The following is a 20334-nucleotide window of genomic DNA, read 5'->3' as shown; positions in this document are numbered from 1 at the left end:
AGAATTTAGCCCATTTTATTGATAGAGAAACTAGGTTTTTGTATTTATTTTTTAGAAGCAATTTGTGTTCTTCCCCCCCTCTCCCCCCAATCATTGTCCCTTGCATTGATGCCTACTTTATACCAGAACACATTTTTAGGATGGGAGCTGGAGTTAACAAAAACTGCATACAGGATAGTTGTCTGTACATTAGTATCTCTTAGTTGCATTTATGTAGGATTGTGGACCTATTGTTCTAGCCACTGTACACTGAGATACAAGATGATACCTTCCCAGTAGAGTTTATAATCTTACTAAAATGAGACATTACAAGCTGTAGGCAGGTATATTGATCTTTCGCTGGAAAGATATTTTACTCTTTTCCTAATATTTATCAGTCTAAAGTTTGGTGAGTCGGTAAGCTGATCAGAAGAGTGAATTTAATTCAGACATCTGTCAACCATGGACTGGAACCTCTCCAAACTGTAAAGAAATATAATCCTGTCTCCGTTATTTTTTTAAATAGGAAACCACATTGTTTTGTTGAGGGACTGTGACATCTATGACATGAAACAATAAGTTGAAAAGATAGGAGAAATAGATTCAGCTCTATCGTGTAAGAAAACTGAGTTATGGGCCACTAGGTAATCTTTTAGATATTTCACCAATAAGAACATATTAGAAGTTTTTTATCATCAGCAATAACATGAGAGAGCTGATCTGTGTTACAAAGCCAAATGATTATCTTTTCTGATCTGTTTTATGTTATCTGAATTGCACATAGTTTAGTTTGCTGCAGTGGAGGGAATGGTACCGGCTCGATTTCTGTATAAAAGAACAATTTGAAAAGAATGTTTGCTGACTGTGAATACGTGTTTATGGTTGATTTTGAAGAAATATGCATTTTATGTGACAGTAAGAAAAACATCTTCCCCTGACCTTCTTTTCTTTCCCGCTATTCTGCTCACCTCCTCCCCGAAAATTGTGCCGTTGGCAAGACACACTGATGGAGTGAACTGTGCCTAAATATTTATGAATAATAGGTGTCTAATTTCTTTGCATCTTTGGTGTAGGATGTAGCAGTCCACTGTATGACAAATCTTACACAATTTCAGCATATTACTCTTGATTTGAAGATTACTGTACAGTGATCTGCACTTGTCTTGTCCTAGTCTCCCATATATGAATTATAATGTTCTTTTGTTCATGCCTAAGGCTTTAAATGGATATACTGTCTCATAGTTTTCTGATCTTTTAGGATGAAATTAACCGCCCATGTAAGCTTCTAACAGGGAGCATAAGTGAGTCATAAAAACACTCTGCACGAGGTGAATTTCACTATGTTCAGAACCAGCTAGTTCTTATTTTTCCTGAATTTAGTCCTGTGACAACAGTAGCTAGTGTTCTCTGGTATTGCATGTCTGTCATGGACTAACAATCCTTTCACCAGTAGAAACTTAGACCACATCTGTTTGAGAGCAGACAGCAAAACATTTGTTGTTGCCACAGTTAATTGCTCTTGACTCTCTTGTTTGTGCTGTAGAAGTTCACCGTGCCCTGGGACTATTGTAAATGTGAATTTGCCAGTGTAAGGTTAAATTTTGTAGTGCAGGAAAATCAGAATGAGATCTTTGGCTTCTCTGTATGTCTCTTAAATAGCTGCTGCAATTATACCAATGGTACATGGCCTAACAGGTTCAGTGAGAGTGGTAACTGTGGTCCTTACATTAATGTGGTCCTTAAATTAATGCAAGAGCCATTGACTAGTAGTATTGCAGATTCACCTGGTGGCAGAAGTATGGATTTAAAAAAACCAACTAACCAAAGGATCTTGTGCAGTTGCTGCACCTTAAACAACTAATAAAAATAGTCTAACTAGTTGGCCTAGTATAAGAATGTCTCGAATTGGACATTGTTACTTGTTCTTTCTTTAATGGGAACTTTCTGTTGAATGGACAGTCATAATCTTTACCAAGGAGGAGAAATTCTCAGGTTATGCAGAGGATGAATACAGAGAAATCTATTGGGGGGAGGGATAGCTCAGTGGTTTGAGCATTGGCCTGCTAAACCCAGGGTTGTGAGTTCAATCCTTGAGGAGGGGGCCAGTTAGGGATCTGGGGCAAAAATCTGTCTGGGGATTGGTCCTGCTTTGAGTAGGGGGTTGGACTAGATGACCTCCTGAGGTCCCTTCCAACCCTGACATTCTATCAAAAGACTGTGCTGGTGTAATGACATTGTTTTTGAGACGGTCCCTGACTGTTTCTTGAGTTATTGATGCAGAATGCTAGTACGCATAGGCTTATATCTGTCGCTTGAAGATACTAATCCTGCAACTTCAAGTAAGAATAAAAATAAATACCCGATACCTCTGTTCCCTTCCGTTTTTAAAGGATTGGAACAGTTGTATGCTGTTTACTTTGATATAATGTAACATATTGCCAGCCAGTTTGATACATTTAAAAATGTAACTTACTTGTCTTCCTCTTGTTTTTGCAAAAAATCCAACCCAAACCAAAAAATCTTTTTCCTTCCAGACTTAACACCATTTCCCCCCTTTATTTTTATAATAGATTATGGTGCATTTGTGTTGTCCCTAGTGACATTCTTTTCCTTTTATCCTTTTCTCTTTCTTTCCTACCTCATATTCTCTACCTATTCCATTTATATTTTATTTCTCCTTTTCCATGCCACCTCAAAAATATCTGTTGCATTCATACTTTTTTTCTCTCCCTGCAGCAGCACCTGGGTTGGGGGAGAGGCGCCTCGTCCCGCTGCAGCAGCCCCGGGGCTGGGGCCGTGAGAGAGGCGCCTTGCCCCGCAGCAGCCCTGTGTGCCCCAAGCTCCCCCATCACCACCTCCCATCTCACCCCACTGCCCCCACCTCATCCCACTGCCATCTTCCAGGCTCACCTCTGGCCACGCCCCTGAGTGCAGTGTGCACATTTGCATGGCTCTGCTAATTAAGTGTGCTCCCCTTTGTGGCTTCCTGTGGCCTTCCTTCAATTTTCAGGTAGTTGTAAAATAGATACTACTCCTCTACTCTGTATTTCTTTAGCCTCAATTGATGAGTTATTGTCTACAGGTAGCACCAGTGGCTGCCTCTGCTACTATTCAAAGCTTTCCTAATCTTGAACAGAATGAAATTGACCTGATTCCTGTTAGTTTCACTGTTGCCTTTAAGGGGTGTAATATTTATATTGCCTTTCTCTAAGAAGTGCAGCACAAAAACAAGCAGCTCTGAGATGGTGGTAGGGGCCAATGAGACCCTTCATATAACGTAAGACAGCCCTGGGGATTACCACAGCTTGTTCGCAACTGCCTATGGTCAAAGTGCCACCCAGAATTCCAGCATGGTTACCACTCTGAAACCTGACACCCTGTAACATGTCCCTTGGCCCCCTGTGTGGGGGATTGAAGTGTGGTGGCCTCATTGGGCAATATATAAACTGCCTTGTGCAAACCTGTGTCAGGAAGAAGTTTCCCAAGGCCAGCTCTGGAACGCTAATGGACATCTTAATTTTCTTCAGCAGCATGAAAGGCCTAGAGCAGCAAGGAGGGTCTTTCCCAGGGTTCTTTAGCAGTTTTCACTTAAGCGTTTTCACTGTGCTTTAGCTTCACAGAGTTCTGAGCTGCCACAGAGGCACTAGCTCTGTCTGTAGATTCTGTGGTTACACTTGATTAATGTTTAGTAAGTTCTCTTTGCTGGAAGAGTTGGATGCTTCTTATTTGTAAGGAGTTCTTTGATTCTTCTGAACCCTTGAATGAGAGTGCTTCCTATTTCACACGAGGAGGTGGATTTCTCAAGCTGTGTCTTGTTAACAGGCAGGGGAATGACAAAGAATTGTAACTAGAGCTTAGGAAGCTTCCCTACTCTCTTTACTCCCTGCTTTTTTCCCAAAGAAGGGTAGAGGGAAGGATGTCAGAGGGACCCAATAATATTATGTTTATCTAATTATATGTTTACCTTTTGGATATTTCTAGGCAGCAACTGTTTGAGTTGGTCTTGGATTCATCACCAGTTTCTCCTTCAACAAACTATACCAAATATTCTACTGGCAAAGGTCATGCTGCGGGTTCCATGGTTGGTTCAGCTTTAAAACAAGACAGACAACTTATAGACCATTTCTTGATAAAGGAAAACACTCAGACCCCTAAAAGGACATCTGTAGCTGCTGAGGTGGACTATAAAGGTTGCAACAATGAACAAGAAACAGATAATAGATGTTGTAGTTCTGCAGAGACTCATGATGTGGTCAGTGAAGGGATGGCAGCCACAAGTCCCGAAGGCATGAGAAATCCTGAGAAGCCCTCTACATCTGTAATGAAAGTAGTTACAAAAGGTGAGTTGCCTATGTTGTCTTTCTCATTCCATGCTTCAGTCTTCTACTCTGTTTGTCGCCAATATCAGATATAGACTGCCTGCCTTAAAATGCTTAATTAATCTCTCTGTATTACTTTGAGATGAAAGGTGCACATATTTACATTCTGCTATGTTTAATTGGGATGTGCTTCATCCAGACGGCTGCATTATTGGGACATCTTTGGGTTTGTCTACACTGCAAGGAAAAACCCAGGGCTGGCCCATGCCAGCTGGCTTGGGCTAAGGGGCTGCTTAATTGCAGTGTAGTCGTTCAGGCTTGGACAGGAGTCTGGGCTCTAGGGCTTCTTGAGGTGGGAGGGCCTCAGAGCTTGGGCTGCAGCCAGAGCCCAAATATCTATACCATAATTAAACAACCCATTAGTCTGAGCCCCATGAGCCCAAGTTAGCTGGCACAGGACAGCCGCAGTGTCTAACTGAAGTGTAGACATACCCTTTGAGGGTACTGAATGGCATTGGCGGCTGCTGCTTAATCAGGATGATGTTGCATTAAAAACATACTTCATGGGGGGACTTGAGCCAGCACCAAATGATTAATATGTAATTCAACTCTAAGAAAGTTATTAATAAAAACACAGGACTTTTTTTTAAGGCACTTTAGGATTACATAGCAAACTTAGTTTCAAATTATTGTTTTTCATAAGATGTTTGCTGTCTAATCACTATGTTCTTTCTGGCTCTCACATCCTTGCTCACCCTGACCCACGTGAAGTGTATTAAGGTGTAGTTATAATGCAGTTGAGGGATATGCATATAGGCATATTGTTTATTTGCAGTTGCATTTTAGTTAACAATTCTGTTGATATGCTGTCCAGAAAAAGATAATACTTCAGCCTGCTGTAGGTCTGTGTCCTCTGTAGAGCTAAGAAGAGTAAAAATGAGTAGTTTCAATATTCAGAATAAATGAAATCTGCTAAAATAAAACAGTGGAATCTTCTTAATTTTGACATCCTTATTGTCCTGATTAAAGAACAAAATGGAAATAAATGTACTGTGCAAGTGTAAAAATGTGACTATTATCGCATCTTTATTTCTTCTTTTAAGTCTCTATTTGACAATTTATTAGTAAGGCTACGATTTAGTCTCGGGTAATTTTAGTAAAAGTCATGGACAGGTCACAGGCAATAAACAAAAAATCACGGTTGGTGACCTGTCTGACTTTTATTAAAAACACTGCTAACTAAATCGTAGGTGCTGGGAGAGAGGGGGCTGCTGCCTTGCGGGGGTGCTCTGGTGGTTGCTGCCTCTCCTCGGGGCTAGGGGGCGGCCTGGGGCCCCGCCGCTGCTGCCGACACTCCTCCAGTCAAGGAATCCGTGTCTTCCAGGACCTCCATGGAAGACTCGCATACTTATTTATTAGTAGACTAGAGCTTACAAGTCTGTACAGTACCTATTCTTCAGCTTGCTAAACACCACTTAAATATGCACTTATGGTCAGAAAAGTGGCTATGTAAAAATATTATCCACATACCCAGATGATCTGCTACTTGGTATCGTGCATCATATTTGCTCACTGAAACCAAATGTAAGGTCTTTCTGTATAGTATACGCCTCATTTGTTCTTTGGTAAATGAAGATTTCAGGGCTACCATTGTTATGATTAACAGCTAAACCTTCTGATCACTCCCCAGCATTCATTACATAAATTATTCCAACAAATCTGATATAGTTGGCCAAACAATATAAGAAAGATTCTCTCGCCAGCACCTGCTGAGCCTAAAGTTGTTACAAAGGAGAATTATTATTTCTGATGCCATGTTGGGAGTTGAACCATAAATCTCAGAGGCAATAATAGGCTGTGCAGAGGAGTTTGTTTATTGTACTTCTGTCTTGGCTAAGGTATTTCTGATTTGAAATACTGATTCAGGAGCCAGTTTCAAGAGGTTTTTGTAAATGTGTTAGTCGAAGTCTCAGACATCATCAAATTTCTTTACAAGAAATGGTATTACAGGGACATCAAGAATTAATTTTCTTGTTTAAAACTGATCCTTTTCGTATTAACACAGTGATGATGATCGAAGAATCTCACTCTCAAATTATGCCTTAAATATTACTGGGTAGAGGGGTTTTATACAAAGTGATTGACCACATAAGGGCAAGCATATTAAAAGAATAAAAGGTTTTAGCGACATCTTTGCGGATCTCAATGTTCCTTTTTATAAATACATGCTCGGGGGAACATAAATACATGAAGAGTTCATTTAAGATGATCTCTGCTGTAGGTGGAGGAGGGAGCACGTCTTACTGTCAGAGCAAGAGATTTTGGATCAGTTCTCGGTTATGCTGTAAGACCATGGCTAAGTCACATAACCTCTCTCTGCCTCGGTTACCCATACAAAAAATGAGGTTAATACTTGTCTTTGTTGCAGGGCTCCTGTAAGGCACAGTTAATTAATGAATATATGAAAGTAGTCCTTTTGAAATCCTTGGATTAAGGAAGTGCTACATGAGTATGAAGTATTAGCATAATTTATTATTCATCAAAATTGAAGAACAGTTTCCTTACTGGGAATTGAAATAATTCAAACTATGTAAACTCACAGTAATGCACAATTACAGTGGCATAGAAGCCCAAATATTGTTACCCCTATATTTGCAGCGTTCATTAGCTTTATTATAGCAAACATATGAAACATATAAGCTGTGACACGGTAGAAGATGCTGCTCAAAATATTGAAAAAGGTAGGAATAAATGTTTTAGAAATGGAAATGATTACCTTTTTAGTATTCGTCTGGGTGGATGCGCCAAATTTCTAAAAAGAAAAACTAGAATTCTGTGTTTGACTCTCCAATAAATAACTATTGTATTTTTCATATGAAAATATTTGGCTTTGCTGTAAGTAATAAATAAGCTTTTAAAAATCCATCAAGTTGCCCTTTATTTTATTTTCAGTGGATTGTCCTGTGTGTGAGGTTGCTATTCCAGAGCAATATATAAACAGACACCTAGATAGTTGTTTGACGAGAGATGAGAAGAAGGACAGTCTCAGAAGGTAAGAAACTTAAATTTAAGAACTTGTATGTGAATTTGACCAGTTGCTGCTACTGTTGGAGTGAGATGCTGGCAGTGATATATTATAATAGTGAACTGTCTTGCTTCTCTGTTACGTGCTGTGGGCGTCGAAGTTGCTATGTAAATAACGATGGTGGTGATTTCCTTCTCTCAACATGATACATTCAGTGCCAACCTTATTTCTTTTCTTGTAATTTGAGTCAAAGTTTTATAATGGTAGGAAAATTGGTTAAATTGTATAGGTTTTATGTTGAGTATAGTCTTGTATGTTAGTGTCTCTGTTATTCTATCTTGATGATTTTTCTCTTCATTTTTTCAATGGATGAGAAGGGGCCCTTGCTTCAAATTTTCCTCTTTAAAGCTCTGATATTTAGCCAAAAAGCAGGTGCTCCACAAGCTCTCAAGTTAAAAAGTAAAATGTACAGTCTCCTGCTTTCAGGGGAGGGGTCTCAGTTGGATTGGGCGCAGCTTGCTCTTTAAGGCCCTGATACTGCAAAGACTTGTGCACATGCTTTACTTTATGCATGCATACCAGGGCCAGTGTTCTGTTACAGGTACCCTCCTAATGATGTCCCACTTTTGCCCTATTCACATCAGTGATATGGAGTCTTCTCCCTCATTGTTGCCAATTATCTAAATTGAGCAGGAATATTATCTTCCACTGCTACAGATCATTGAGCCATGCAGAAATTTTGCTGCATGTACCCTTGGCATTCTAATTGTATTTCCAGAGTCCTCTGACCCGTCTCCACTCTCCCTCTTGATGAGTCCTGTGCTGTGACAGTTTTCCAACCCTAGAATGCTAGATAACATCTTCAGAGACCTCTTCAAACAGTGCCTTGTTTTTGCGAGAGTCAAGTTGCTAGAGGACAATACAAGTGCTTCCTCCTCCTCCAATTTCTGAGCACTATTTCTAGACCTTGCTGGCCCAGGATCAAACCCTGGATCGCTGACACATGCTGTTGTGCCCACACTAAAAGTGATTTTATGTCTGCTTTATTCAGTGCAGGTTTAAACTTGTGTTGTGCATTCTTATGCTTACTACAACAAAATCTACCAGCTGAAGTGCTTGCAAGTGAATAACGGCATCAAAATGTTGGAATTGAGTTGAAAGACTTTGTGCTCTATTCTGCTGCTCAGTGAGATTGTTGTCACTGTTTTCTTGACAAATGAGAAAATGGGCTAAATTTTCATTTTGGTTGCTAGATCCAAGATTTTAAATAAAGAATTCTTGTGGTTTTCAAGAGAACAGCTAATTGTGTGTGTTGGTGTGTCCGTTGCCGTCAAGAAGACAATGACAAACAATCATAACTAGTCTTATTGCCACAGGAGTCTACTGTGCAGTGCCAAACAGGTGCTAAGATCTTATTATTTTGACTGGTTGTTGACCTTTAGTTAATTCTTTTAGTTGCAGTTGTTAAGTGCTCATGGCACGGGCATGGTTGAAACACACTTTCCCTTTAGAATATAAAGAATTTAAATTTTTTTGTATAATTTGATTTATTTTCATCTAGATTTCTCAGAGTTTAAAAGAGTATCCAAGAAGGTATTTGTCATGAGGGATTACTTACTGTGGAATTAAGTGTGATCTTGGAAATATTTTTATTTTTTTTGCAGTAACACTCCAGATCTCTGTAGCACTTGGTATGTTTTTAGTTCCTCTCCGAGGAATTTACTCAGTTTCTGCTTGGTTTTAAAATAAGGGCATATTGAATGCTGTATTAAGAAGTGACATTTCAGTGAGGCTAGTTATTTAGTTCTAAATTGCACACAGGAGATTGATAATTATAGATAAGCATGACTTTAGAAATTTAGAATTTTTTTTTTTTAAACAAAACATCCGAAGAGATCCAACATTCTGGTGGAATAGCTTGCATTATCATGCAGCCGTCTTTGCTCTCCCTCCCCCCCCATTCTCAGTCCACTAGATCATGCAGCCTGTCCGTTACAATAGGTGTTAAACTTTTGCAGAACTTTGAAAAGATTTAATTCTATGAAAAGTTTGTTCCTCAATAGAATCTTAAACATCTCTCTTTTCTTGAAAGTAATTGGGAGGAAATGCATCTTTTTGCCAGATGTGCTACAATGATTACAAGAGATTAAAGTAAAGTAATTAGGGTTGTCATGAAAACCTGTTTTGTAGTAATTTTTAAATTTATTTTCAGTATTATGAGCTAAAATTGCTTGAAAATACACTTTTCAAATGAAAAGTAAACTATCTTTTACTCTAGAGGTAGAAAGCTGTTACATAATGTATAATGTAAAGCGCCATAGTTAAATTTCTGCAAGGGGGTTATTGTGTTCTGCTTCAGAAAAGAAAAGCATCTGTAACTGTTACCTTCTTGTATCACTAGCACAAGATTATTTAAATTGAAGATTAGCTAGGAATTAATATGGGTCACTAGCCAAATTTAATCAGCTCAGATACAAATTTCACCATTAAGGTGAACTGAGCATACATTTGCAGTTTTATGCATTCTCTGTCTCCAAGATTATGAGTAGAGAGAATGTTACGCTCATTCAAAAATGTAAATGTTACACTGAGCCTTCCGTTTTCTATTATTTCCTGTAATTAAGCCATTTCCCCTGTGCTACAGCAGAATGGATGTCTTCACATTCTTATTTCACACTAAGCAATGTCAGGAAGTGGAGTTCTTTGTAGGAGGTAATTAATTGGGAGAACACTATTAATTTTCTTAGTATAATTTATCAGGTGGCATCTACAAATTTGCTTTTAGGATAGTTATTTGAAGGTTTTTTCCTTGGAGTATTTCTTTCAGCAAACTGGAAAATTTTCTAACACAAATCTACGTTCTGACCTTTTAAAATCTCAATAACTGTGCAATTAAGGCACAGCCAGTATTTGGATGGAAAACCTAGGAGCTGAATTCCCTCTAAGTCCAGGCTGAACCTAGGCCTCAGGGTAGCAGCTGATATGAATTTGAAGTCTTCACCCATTATAGCTATTAAAGACCCCATGATGCTTGTTACAAGAGATGGAGGTGTTCATCTCAATTTGCTGATCAAATTTCAACTAGAGTAGTTGCATTCTGTATATTTAAAATTTCCCCCTTAGCTTTAGATGGATAAGGTGTTCTCACTTCATAGGGATGTTACTGTAGGTACTGCATTGCACCCTAGAGGTAGCAACATTTCAATGGTTTGTCATGATTCTTATAAGCATTACATGTAAAGTGCTTTGAGATCCTTCTGGATGAAAAGCACTATAGAATTGTAAGTCATTGCTTGGTTTCCTGCTATACAAGACAGAATTTCTTGGTTTTTCATTGGTTTAGTTTTTCTCCTGCAGTTCTGGTCACAAAAGGAAGTCCCTGCCTAAAGTCGTTTACAACTTACTTTCTGACCGTGATTTGAAGAAGAAGCTAAAGGAACGTGGGCTGTCTATCCAAGGAACCAGGCAACAGCTCATTAAAAGACATCAAGAATTTGTGCATATGCATAATGCTCAATGTGATTCTTTAAATCCCAAATCAGGTAGGATGGCAAAGCTATAATGTTTTCTCCTAGAGTTCCTAATACATTTTATGAAATTATCTCTTTTTCTCTATCCTGTGAGAAACTGAATTAGCTCTCAGAGTAGGAGCAAGACAGTTTGGGGCCTTGTGGGAGAACATGGGGATTAAGAGAATTTGCATTAATCATATAAAATGTGACCTATGAAGCTAAAATGGCAAAATTAGTTGACACACATACTGGGAGAGCATCCGGCACAAACAATTTGTAACTTTATAAAAAAAAAACCCCTCTTCTTTTCCACTGTGATAAAATCCTCTAACGCTTCCTGGTTTGCTCAATGAATTCCAGAATGTTTTGTGGTGCTACTGATACTGCAGGTGAATAATGATTTTGGGGTGTCTCCAGATTAAACTCTTTGGGTCATCACTAGCAAGCTAGGAAATATGATAGGATTTTAAGAATACCAGAGGAATTTCTGTGTTGAATTTCTCCTCATCTTGCTCAGTGGGGCTTTCTGTATATATTGTTGGGTTTAACGTCAATTGTAGTCTTGTAAAGAGGAGATGATGTGGAGTGTGTGAAATTAATGAGTAAGAAAGTGCATTGCTATGGAGATTCCCCCCCCTCCCCCCCCGCCCCCGGTCAATATAGATATGTGGCTTTGCTGTAGTATAATTAGAGAGATCTATGGTTACAGTTAAACAGTTTCCTTTGCTTTGTTGGGAAATGGAACTCCTTCTAACATCTAATGAAATTACAGGGTAAATATTCTTTAAGCAACAAACCACCGTTTGTCTGGTGTCGGTTGCATTCTCCTTAGATAGTGCCATCTGTGGGACATGAATGAAATGCAGCCAAGACTTCCAATTGGCTCTCTTAGATTTCTTCTGGCTTTATAGGTAACATGACCTTTGTTGTTTCTGAGTAGTGCATGTGAGTTAGAGGGAAGCAACTGTATCTGTTACATATACAAAACAATTGGCACAATGGTATCAAAAGAATTTAGTGTAGTTCAAATCCCAAAGATAACTCAAAAATAATCTCTTCGTATAATTTATAAAAAGTTATTTCTTATGTCTTTTTCCAAGACTGACTGTTTGCTGTCACACATTTAATTTCTATTTTTATTATTATACTTGTACAGTTGAATGTACTTAATTGAATATTATTATTATTTGTGTTACTGTAGTGCCTAAGATCTGGTGTGCTGGGTGCTGTACGAAGACAGCACAAAAAGATAATTCCTGCCCCATGGAGCTCATAATCTAAAGTTTATAAGGGGGGCAGTGGCACCCCTGCCTCCAGCTGTTTTGTGACTGGCTTCTCAGTCCTGAAAATGTGTTTACCTGAAACTATTAATCTAATTTGTGTCATATTAATGAATAATTTCAATGCCCTGAAAAATGCATTTTTTGATCAATTTACTTTTTAGTTTGCCCGAAATCACACAGGTATTCCGTGGCAGAGCCAGGAAGGGAGCCCATGTTCCATGATTGTTCTGTGCGTTAATTACCAGATCATCCATCCTTCCCGTGAAAATGAAAACACAGTTACTTGCCCCATATATAGAAAGAGAGGAAGCAAAAAAACTATTAGTATACTTTTCCTATAGAAAAGAATGTTATCCTAAAACATGGGTTCTCAGCATGTGGAGTTGTGAATGAGAATCAGGGGAGGTAGTGACCATCAAGACTTTCCCATATTGCTTTATGAGAAGGTATCCTGGCTGGTTCTGGTAGGGAAGGTAAAGGCGAAGAATCATTTCCTTAATTGAATTAAAGGTTGTTTCATGCTAATCCTTTAGGATTGTCCCAAATCTATAGTGCAGAAATGACTGATGGCTAATTTATAATCTTATCTATTAGAAATGTCTGCCTTTTTAATCAGTGAATACCTGTATCCCATACCACCTAAATACCTGGAAAAAATGTTGAACTCCAACTTAAGTTCTCGTGCAGAGATATAATGTGCACCAGAATAGAAACTGATGTAAAACTCTTTGCAGCAATATGTTTGTCACATTTGTGAATGAGCCCAGATTTCAAAGTTGGAATTTTCTGATGGTGGGACAGTCAGAAAACCAGAAAGAATTCTTATATTTTTAAAAAATAAAACAAGTAGGGGTAAAACCATTATGCCTTCTTCTGTCTCATTTTGGAAACACGGTTATGGGGCAAACTATTGAGCACGGGGAAACAAAATATTCTACCAAAGAATACAACTTAATTTATCTGAAATGACTGTTTACATATCTCCATAAATCTGCATGGCAATTTCCAGTAGCGAAGTGATAACAAAATGCAAAGAATGAAATGTAAGCCTTGAAGAGCTTGCTTGCACTCTGAAGATAGCAATAGATACAACCTAGTGATTTGAAACAACATGGTTGGGACTACAGTGATGGTGCTGTATGATTCTGTTGGATTTTCAGATCCTTTTAGTAGGACAGGGAAAGTTCATGCACAATAGGGAGACTGTTCTAAGATGAATGGGCTGCCTGGAAGAAGGAGGGCATGGATGGGAATGGATAAAGGAGATCGGGAAGTAACTTAGGTGGGGTAGGGAGTAGGCAGAGATAAAGACATGGGGTTGGAGTTAAAATTTCTGAAAATGAGGAAAAACAGCGAGTCCTTGTGGCACCTTAGAGACTAACAAATTTATTTGGGCATTTTGTTAGTCTCTAAGAGGACGGCCGGCGGGTAGCAATCGATTTATCGGGGATCGATATATCGCGTCTCGTTAAGACGCGATATATCGATCCCCGAACATGCTCCCCGTCGACTCCAGAACTCCACCGGAGCGAGGAGCAGTTGCGGAGTCGACGGGGGAGCCGCGGCCATCGATCCCACGCCATGAGGATGGGAAGTAAGTCGGAATAAGATATGTCGACTTCAGCTACGGTATTCCCGTAGCTGAGGTTTGTGTATCTTACATCGACACTCCCCCCTAGTGTAGACCAGGCCTAAGGTGCCACAAGGACTCCTCATTGTTTTTGTTGATACAGACTAACACGGCTACCACTCTGAAACCTGAAAGTGAGGAGAAGCTTGAACATGTGGAATTAAAAAGGGAAGTCAGTATAATGATTGGAGATGGGTTGATATGTGTATTTCAAATCACATCTGCTTTTCTGACAAAAATGAATTCCTCCTACTTTTTACTTCTGCTAGCACAGCATAGCCTATAAAGATATTGGAGAGTGAACTCAATTGTAGTCTGGCTTGGACATCAAGAAAGAGAATCTTTAAGTTCCAGTAGCAGAATGTTTTACTGGTGAAGGTGTGTGAGCCAGAAAGAAAACAGCTTGACTTTAAATTCCAGGATAAGTCTGCAGTGCTGGCAGATAGTTTAAGGAAAAAAATAATAAATTGAGCAAGCTAAACTCTTGGAATCTCACAATGCTATTTTTTTCAGACTATAAGCACCTATCAAGTAATTTGTTTTCCATTACTGCGTATGCTGGGAGCAGAATTTAAATACTCAGGAAGATGTACATTAAAATAATATGATTCTCAATGTACTGCACAAAATTATCAGCTCTTTGTTAGAGAAGCTGAGATCTAAAATAACGAGAGAAAATAATTTGTGAATGATGATGATGAGTGCTAAAGAAAGTGCCCACAAAAACTAAGGCTTTGTCTACACCCGAACATTTAGTTTGCTGCACTAGCCTGCTGCAGACTAACTGTTCTTGTGGACCCTGCTGAAGTGTATCAACAGTTGGTTAACACACTTTGATCTAGTCCTCTCTGAAATTAACTAACCGTTAATGCACTGAGCAGGGTCCACAGGGGTGTGTGTGTGTGTATTGAGACCCCAGCTTGCTGCAGACTAGTTGTTCGGGTAAACAACCCCTAAAAGAATGGAAGACAGTCAGCTTTCATTTCAAACAAACAAAAATGGTAAGTGAAAAACACAAAGGAAAAGTCTTTTGTATGTTGCTGTGGGGGAACAGATTCTCAGTATACAGTAATGTGCTTAGGAGAGAGAAGCAGACTATGGTGGTGAAGAGGTTATAAAATGGTTTGTTTACAAAACAACAAATGTGAAGGTGAAGATCCTTTATCTGTCTTCCATAAATCCACAACAGAATTATGGCTCTTTATTTAACTGTGGCATATATATTATTTTTTGAAAGATGCATCTGAAGAAGTGAGGTTCTTACCCACGAAAGCTTATGCTCCCAATACTTCTGTTAGTCTTAAAGGTGCCACAGGACCCTCTGTTGCTTTTTACAGATTCAGACTAACACGGCTACCCCTCTGATACTTGACATGTAATGAATGTAATTTCAATCTGTAAAATGAAAACAAACAAACAAAAAACACCATACCCCAGTAGAACTTCATTGGTGACTGGGAAATCCTTTGCAAACTAATGAATTTTCCATATTCAGTTTTTAGTCCTGCAAAGGGATCCACCAACATGGATTCATATGCCTGAACAGAGATCTATGGAAGTAAGGGAAGATCCTGCCTATTAAAGTAGATGAGACTCTATATGGAGGCTGGATTAGCAATAGCGCTTTTAGAGAGTAGGTCATGAGCGAAACAATTCTACAAGTTTCCTTGAACGATCAAGGGTGAATAGAATGTTGGGAAGAGATATAAGTGCAGAAGGTTATGGCCTTCTCTTAAACTGTGAAGTAAGGCTTTTAAACTTCCTCCTTTGTGGGTCCTATTTATGTTCTGTTTATCATCTTAGAGGGCAGATCTGTGTTGGTTACTAGGGGAGGAAGAACAGGAAAAGCAAAGTACAAGCTCCAGAGAGAGGGGGAAGTGAGCATTTTTGGAAATCCATGTGCTGGAAATATTTATTTTCCCCTTAACTTTCACACATGTCCACCTGTATTTTCAAACAGGATCATGTTGTGTGTATGCATCTCATGGTTTTGTGCAGGCATGTTTTAAAATATTGTATAAAACATATGCAATAGTTATTTTATGGTTTGCAATTATGCTCACACTTCATTTGAAAATATTGTTTAGTTAATTGTAGATTCGTTCAATTAAAGAGATATAGATGCTTTTGTATAACTTATTTACTAAAGGAACAAAACTAAACTTTCAAATGTCTTAACATTTGAGTGCTTTCACTTGATCTCCACTCATTACTGTTGTGCTGTATGCCTATGTGTTAGTTTGTTTTAAACGTAGGCAAACTAAGGGCTAGTCTACACTGGCAACGTTAAAGTGCTCCCCTGGCTGGGAGAGCGCTCTCCCAGCGCTTTAAAAAACCCACCTCCATGAGAGGCGTAGCTACCAGCGCTGGGAGCGCGACTGTCAGTGCTGGCGCACTGTCTGCACTGGCGCTTTGCAGTGCTGAAAGTTGCTGTGCTCAGAGGGGTGTTTTTTTTTTTTTTTTCACACCCCTGAGTGAGAAAGTTGCAGCGTTGTAAAATGCCAGTGTGGACAAGCCCTTAGGCTTGGTCTACACTGCAGAGTTAGGTCGACATAAGACATCTTAAGTCAACCTAATTATGTCAGTGTCTACACTAGAATTCTGCTTCTGCCGAAGTAAGTGGCCTGCTACACTGACATAATAATTCCACCTCTATGAGAAGTGTAGCGCTTATGTTGGTGTAGCTATGGTGATGCAGTGTCCCTGTAGACACTGCATTACTTACATCAGCTGTTTACTGTCACTGTCAGCAACAGGGCTCACAGCTGGAGCTGTGAAATTGACAATGTCTGTTTCCAGTAGGTTCCCTGGGGTGAAATTGAGCTTTGTGTGGGGCTCACAGCTGGCCCCGCTCACCCCAGCTGTCAGCACAGCGTGGGGCTCACACCAGGAACCCTCCCCCCACCCCCATACTCCTGGGTTACAGCCTGAGCTGGAGCCGAGCTGTGAGCTTGGCACAGGGCTCAGTTTCTACTCCTGGGGCAATTCTGCGTCACTGCAGGCGTACAGAATTCGCAGATTCCTTTGCTTCCCCACCGAAAAATGACTTTCTGATGGGGAAGCAATGGGAAGCCACAAGAGTGGTCACGTGCCCCTCCCCAGCAGCACAGGCGCGTGGTTTCAGGCACCCAGAGTGGCTTGTGGAGAGGTAAATCACTGCGGCGTTGTTGGGGACGCCTGCCCATGCTGGGTCAGACACCCCCCACCCCATCTGCCCAACCCCCATGCATCTGGACCCCCCCACCAAACCCAGATCCCCCCCTGCCGAGCCTCACCCACTGCTACCAGAACCCCCCCCCCCACGACCTTCCTGAAGCCCCACCTGGGGCTGGGGATGCCCCGGCTGATGGCTCCTACCCTGTGCTGGGCTCAGCTGCTAGTCCCGACTGGGCTGGGGGTGGAGGAGGAGTGCACTTCTCCTGTATGGAATGGCCAAGGCCAGCCAGAGCCACCTCAGAAACCTCCCCCGCTTCCTGCACCTCAGCCATGGGGGAAAGGGGTAATTATATGGGGAGCTGCTCCCCCATCTATCCAAGCCCTGTGCATCCAGATGCCCCCAGACCCTCCCCACAGGGCCACACACACTCAAACCCCCACCCCGATGAGTCCTACCCCCTATGTACCTGGACCCCTCTCACTAAGCCCCCCACACCCAGACCCCCCTCCAATGAACCCCATCTCTCCACACCCAGGCCCTCCCCCCCTTGCTAGCCCTAACCACCTTCACTGGAACTCCCCCCTGCAGAGTCCCATTGCTTCTGCACCTGGAACCCTCCCAACAAGCTCTTGTGCATCCAGATCTCCCCCTTCCCCCCGACCCCCCACTGAGCCCCTGTACACATATTGCCGCACTCAGAACCCTCTCACCCCACACCTAGGTTCCCCACACTAAGCACGTCCACACTTGAGTCCTGCCGGGCTCCAGATGTGAGCCTTGTGCAGCTGTCAGTACCTCACTTCAGTCAGTGCAAGCGCTCCTAGTGAGTACAGGCTCCACCAGCAGGAGGAGGGTAGTGTGGACACCAACAGCCGATTGAATTACTGTGGTGGCTGTAGATCGACCTAAATTAAGTCGACCTAATTTTGTAGTTTAGACAAGTCCTTAGACCCGGAGAGGTTATGTCACTTGCTTAGATCACACAATGAGGCAGTGGCAGAAATGAAAACAGAACCCTGAAGCCCTGACTCTTCTTCTGTAACCACTAGACTATACTGTGTTTGAGAATATATTTACCAGTATTCTAATAAACATGGTATTTTTTTATTCAGTGTGTAGTGTAAAAAATATACTCTTGTGTCCAAATAATGTTAAACAGCACAAGGTTTTAGGTAAGCTTGGCAGAATTCAACTTTTCTATAATTTTGATGGATAATATCAATATTTATTTTTAAGTATTTTTAAAGATTGTTTTTTATCAATATTAAATTTTCACAATTGTACAAAATTATGGGTTTTAAGAATTTTTTCTATTAGTGATTTAAATGTTTACAGTTTCAGGAAACTATGAGGCGGGTCAAAATTATTTCATGACAGAAGATCTTGAAATTGAAAAAGTTAAGGTTTTAAAACCGTGTCAACATAATATGTCAAAATATACCAAGTAAATATCATTTAATCAACAAGTCAGACCTGTTTTTACTATTCATTTGCTAGTCCATTTGTAACAAGCCTAATCCAAAATCGAAGTAAAATATAACTGGATTTTGACTCTGATAAATTCTCAAGGAGCATGTTTCTTTCTTTGCCTATCTGTAAAGTTTGATTATCATCTATGGAAATATTTTTTCATTGGTTTGTGTGCATATGGGGAAATTGATATTTTCCGACATTTATCAATTTAAAAATCTAATCCTTCCAACCCTAGTTTTAGGCCAGTATTTTCATAAACAGGAGCCTAAGGTTAGGCATCCAGATTGGAACTGTGCTTTTCAAAATTATGTCACTTATTTAGGAGTCTGTAAGGAATTCGAAGTCTAACTTTCAACTCCTGATTTTGAAAATCTTGACCTTACTTCCCAATTAATAATACTCTCAGGATGATATAACTTAGTATTTGATGTGTGCACCAAAATGTATGGGTACCTCACAGAAACAAGTACAGATAGGGCTCTTTACAGAACAGTAAAGAACTCTCAGTTTGACATATCCAGGACTTTGAGTGGTTTTTCATTTTGTTCCTTATTTTACTAAATTATTGACTAAGAGTAAAATATTTTAAAGCATGTAAATGATTTAGGAGCCGAAGTCCCACTGACTTTCAGTTAACTATAAACATATTAATTGCTAAATCCCTTTTAAAAATGGGACTTGTAAACTTCATCCTAATTTTAAAACTGAGTTTGATTACAGCAAGCTTCCTTTAATCATGGAGGCTCAGTAGCGACTCTATTTTTAAGGTGTGTGTGAGATTTGCCTTTAAATTAGGATTAAAACTCCCTATTGACAATTTCATTATTGAATTTTAGTTTCCAGATTTAACACAACTGTTCAGAGGACAATTGTATTTACTATAATAGTTTTACTAACTTTTTTTTTTTTTTTTAAATAAAGAAACAGTAAAAATGTCCCCCCTTGAATTGACAGAAAATGGTGGCAGGTGGAAGAAGGATGCAGTCATGCAAGGTTTAGACAGTTCAGACGGGACAAGCAGGAGCACAGGAGTGGAGGGAAGCATTCATGGAAGTGGGGTTTTTACTGGTGTAGGATTTGTTTTGGCAAGAACAACATAAAAAGAAACCAGTTCTGATAAGGCTTCAGTAGCATGTTTACACAAGACCCACTAAACATAGGTGCTGCAGTACACACAATTCTGTATTACAGTTCCAGGGTTCTGGGCATTACTCTGTTCTAAGGGTGAATTTTCACAGATAGATTCCCATAGTAGTAATGAATACTTCCACAGTGTACTTTAAGTAGCAGCCCATAAATGATGCAGTGCTACCTTTACCAAGTTTTGACTCAATGTGCTTCTTATAAAGCTGGAATATTAAATCCCAGGAAGCATTAATTCATCCTCAACTATAGCAAAGCTGCTGGGGCCATTGTGAAATAAGGACAGCTGAATTGCTGAAAGAGTATGTGAGCCAAATTCCTGGATTTTGGTTTAAACCAGATTCTCTCCAATTTTTATTCCTATATAATTTAAGATTTTTTTTATTCTCTGACCAAACCCTGAACACTTACTTTCATGAGACAATTATTTGTTTTTATAAATGCACATAGTTTTCTGGTGGCTTAGCAGATATATTTACTCATAGAGATAAATTAGTAATTTAAATGGCACAATAAATTACACACAATACTGCATAGCTCTAGTTATGTCTAGAGAGTTAATGAGCCCACTTGTACCTAATTGTAATCTTTAGATGTGCCTGGTTTAATTCTTACGGTAATATGTGATCTTGTTTGGACTGTGGGCTTTGGACTGACACCCACAGGCAGTTTTGTTTTGCATTTGGGATGTAGTCCTTGGAGCTAAAAATAATATAAACAGCATATTTCATAATTTAATCTCTTTTTCATTTAAATATGTGCTATAAAATGGAGACTTTGTACAAATATATCTGTCTATATATCATAGAAAAT

The 20334-nt window shown here is 39.7% G+C and overlaps 1 protein-coding gene across 6 annotated transcripts in view; it reads left to right on the top strand.

Annotated features, from left to right (window-relative positions):
* Positions 1–20334, top strand: part of RAD18 (RAD18 E3 ubiquitin protein ligase) — a 115883-nt gene that overhangs the window by 21835 nt on the left and 73714 nt on the right. For all 6 annotated transcript variants that reach the window (XM_034776480.1, XM_034776482.1, XM_034776481.1 and 3 more), the window contains exons 5-7: positions 3961–4319; positions 7251–7350; positions 10681–10865. In XM_034776480.1, coding sequence (XP_034632371.1) covers positions 3961–4319; positions 7251–7350; positions 10681–10865 — 644 coding nt within the window. The remainder of the gene's footprint in view (positions 1–3960; positions 4320–7250; positions 7351–10680; positions 10866–20334) is intronic.

This window comes from Trachemys scripta, chromosome 7 (genome assembly GCF_013100865.1).
Source record: "Trachemys scripta elegans isolate TJP31775 chromosome 7, CAS_Tse_1.0, whole genome shotgun sequence".
Taxonomy (NCBI): Eukaryota; Metazoa; Chordata; order Testudines; family Emydidae; genus Trachemys; species Trachemys scripta.
The sequence above is the reverse complement of the archived record's forward strand: the minus strand, read 5'-3'. Positions and strand labels throughout refer to the sequence as shown.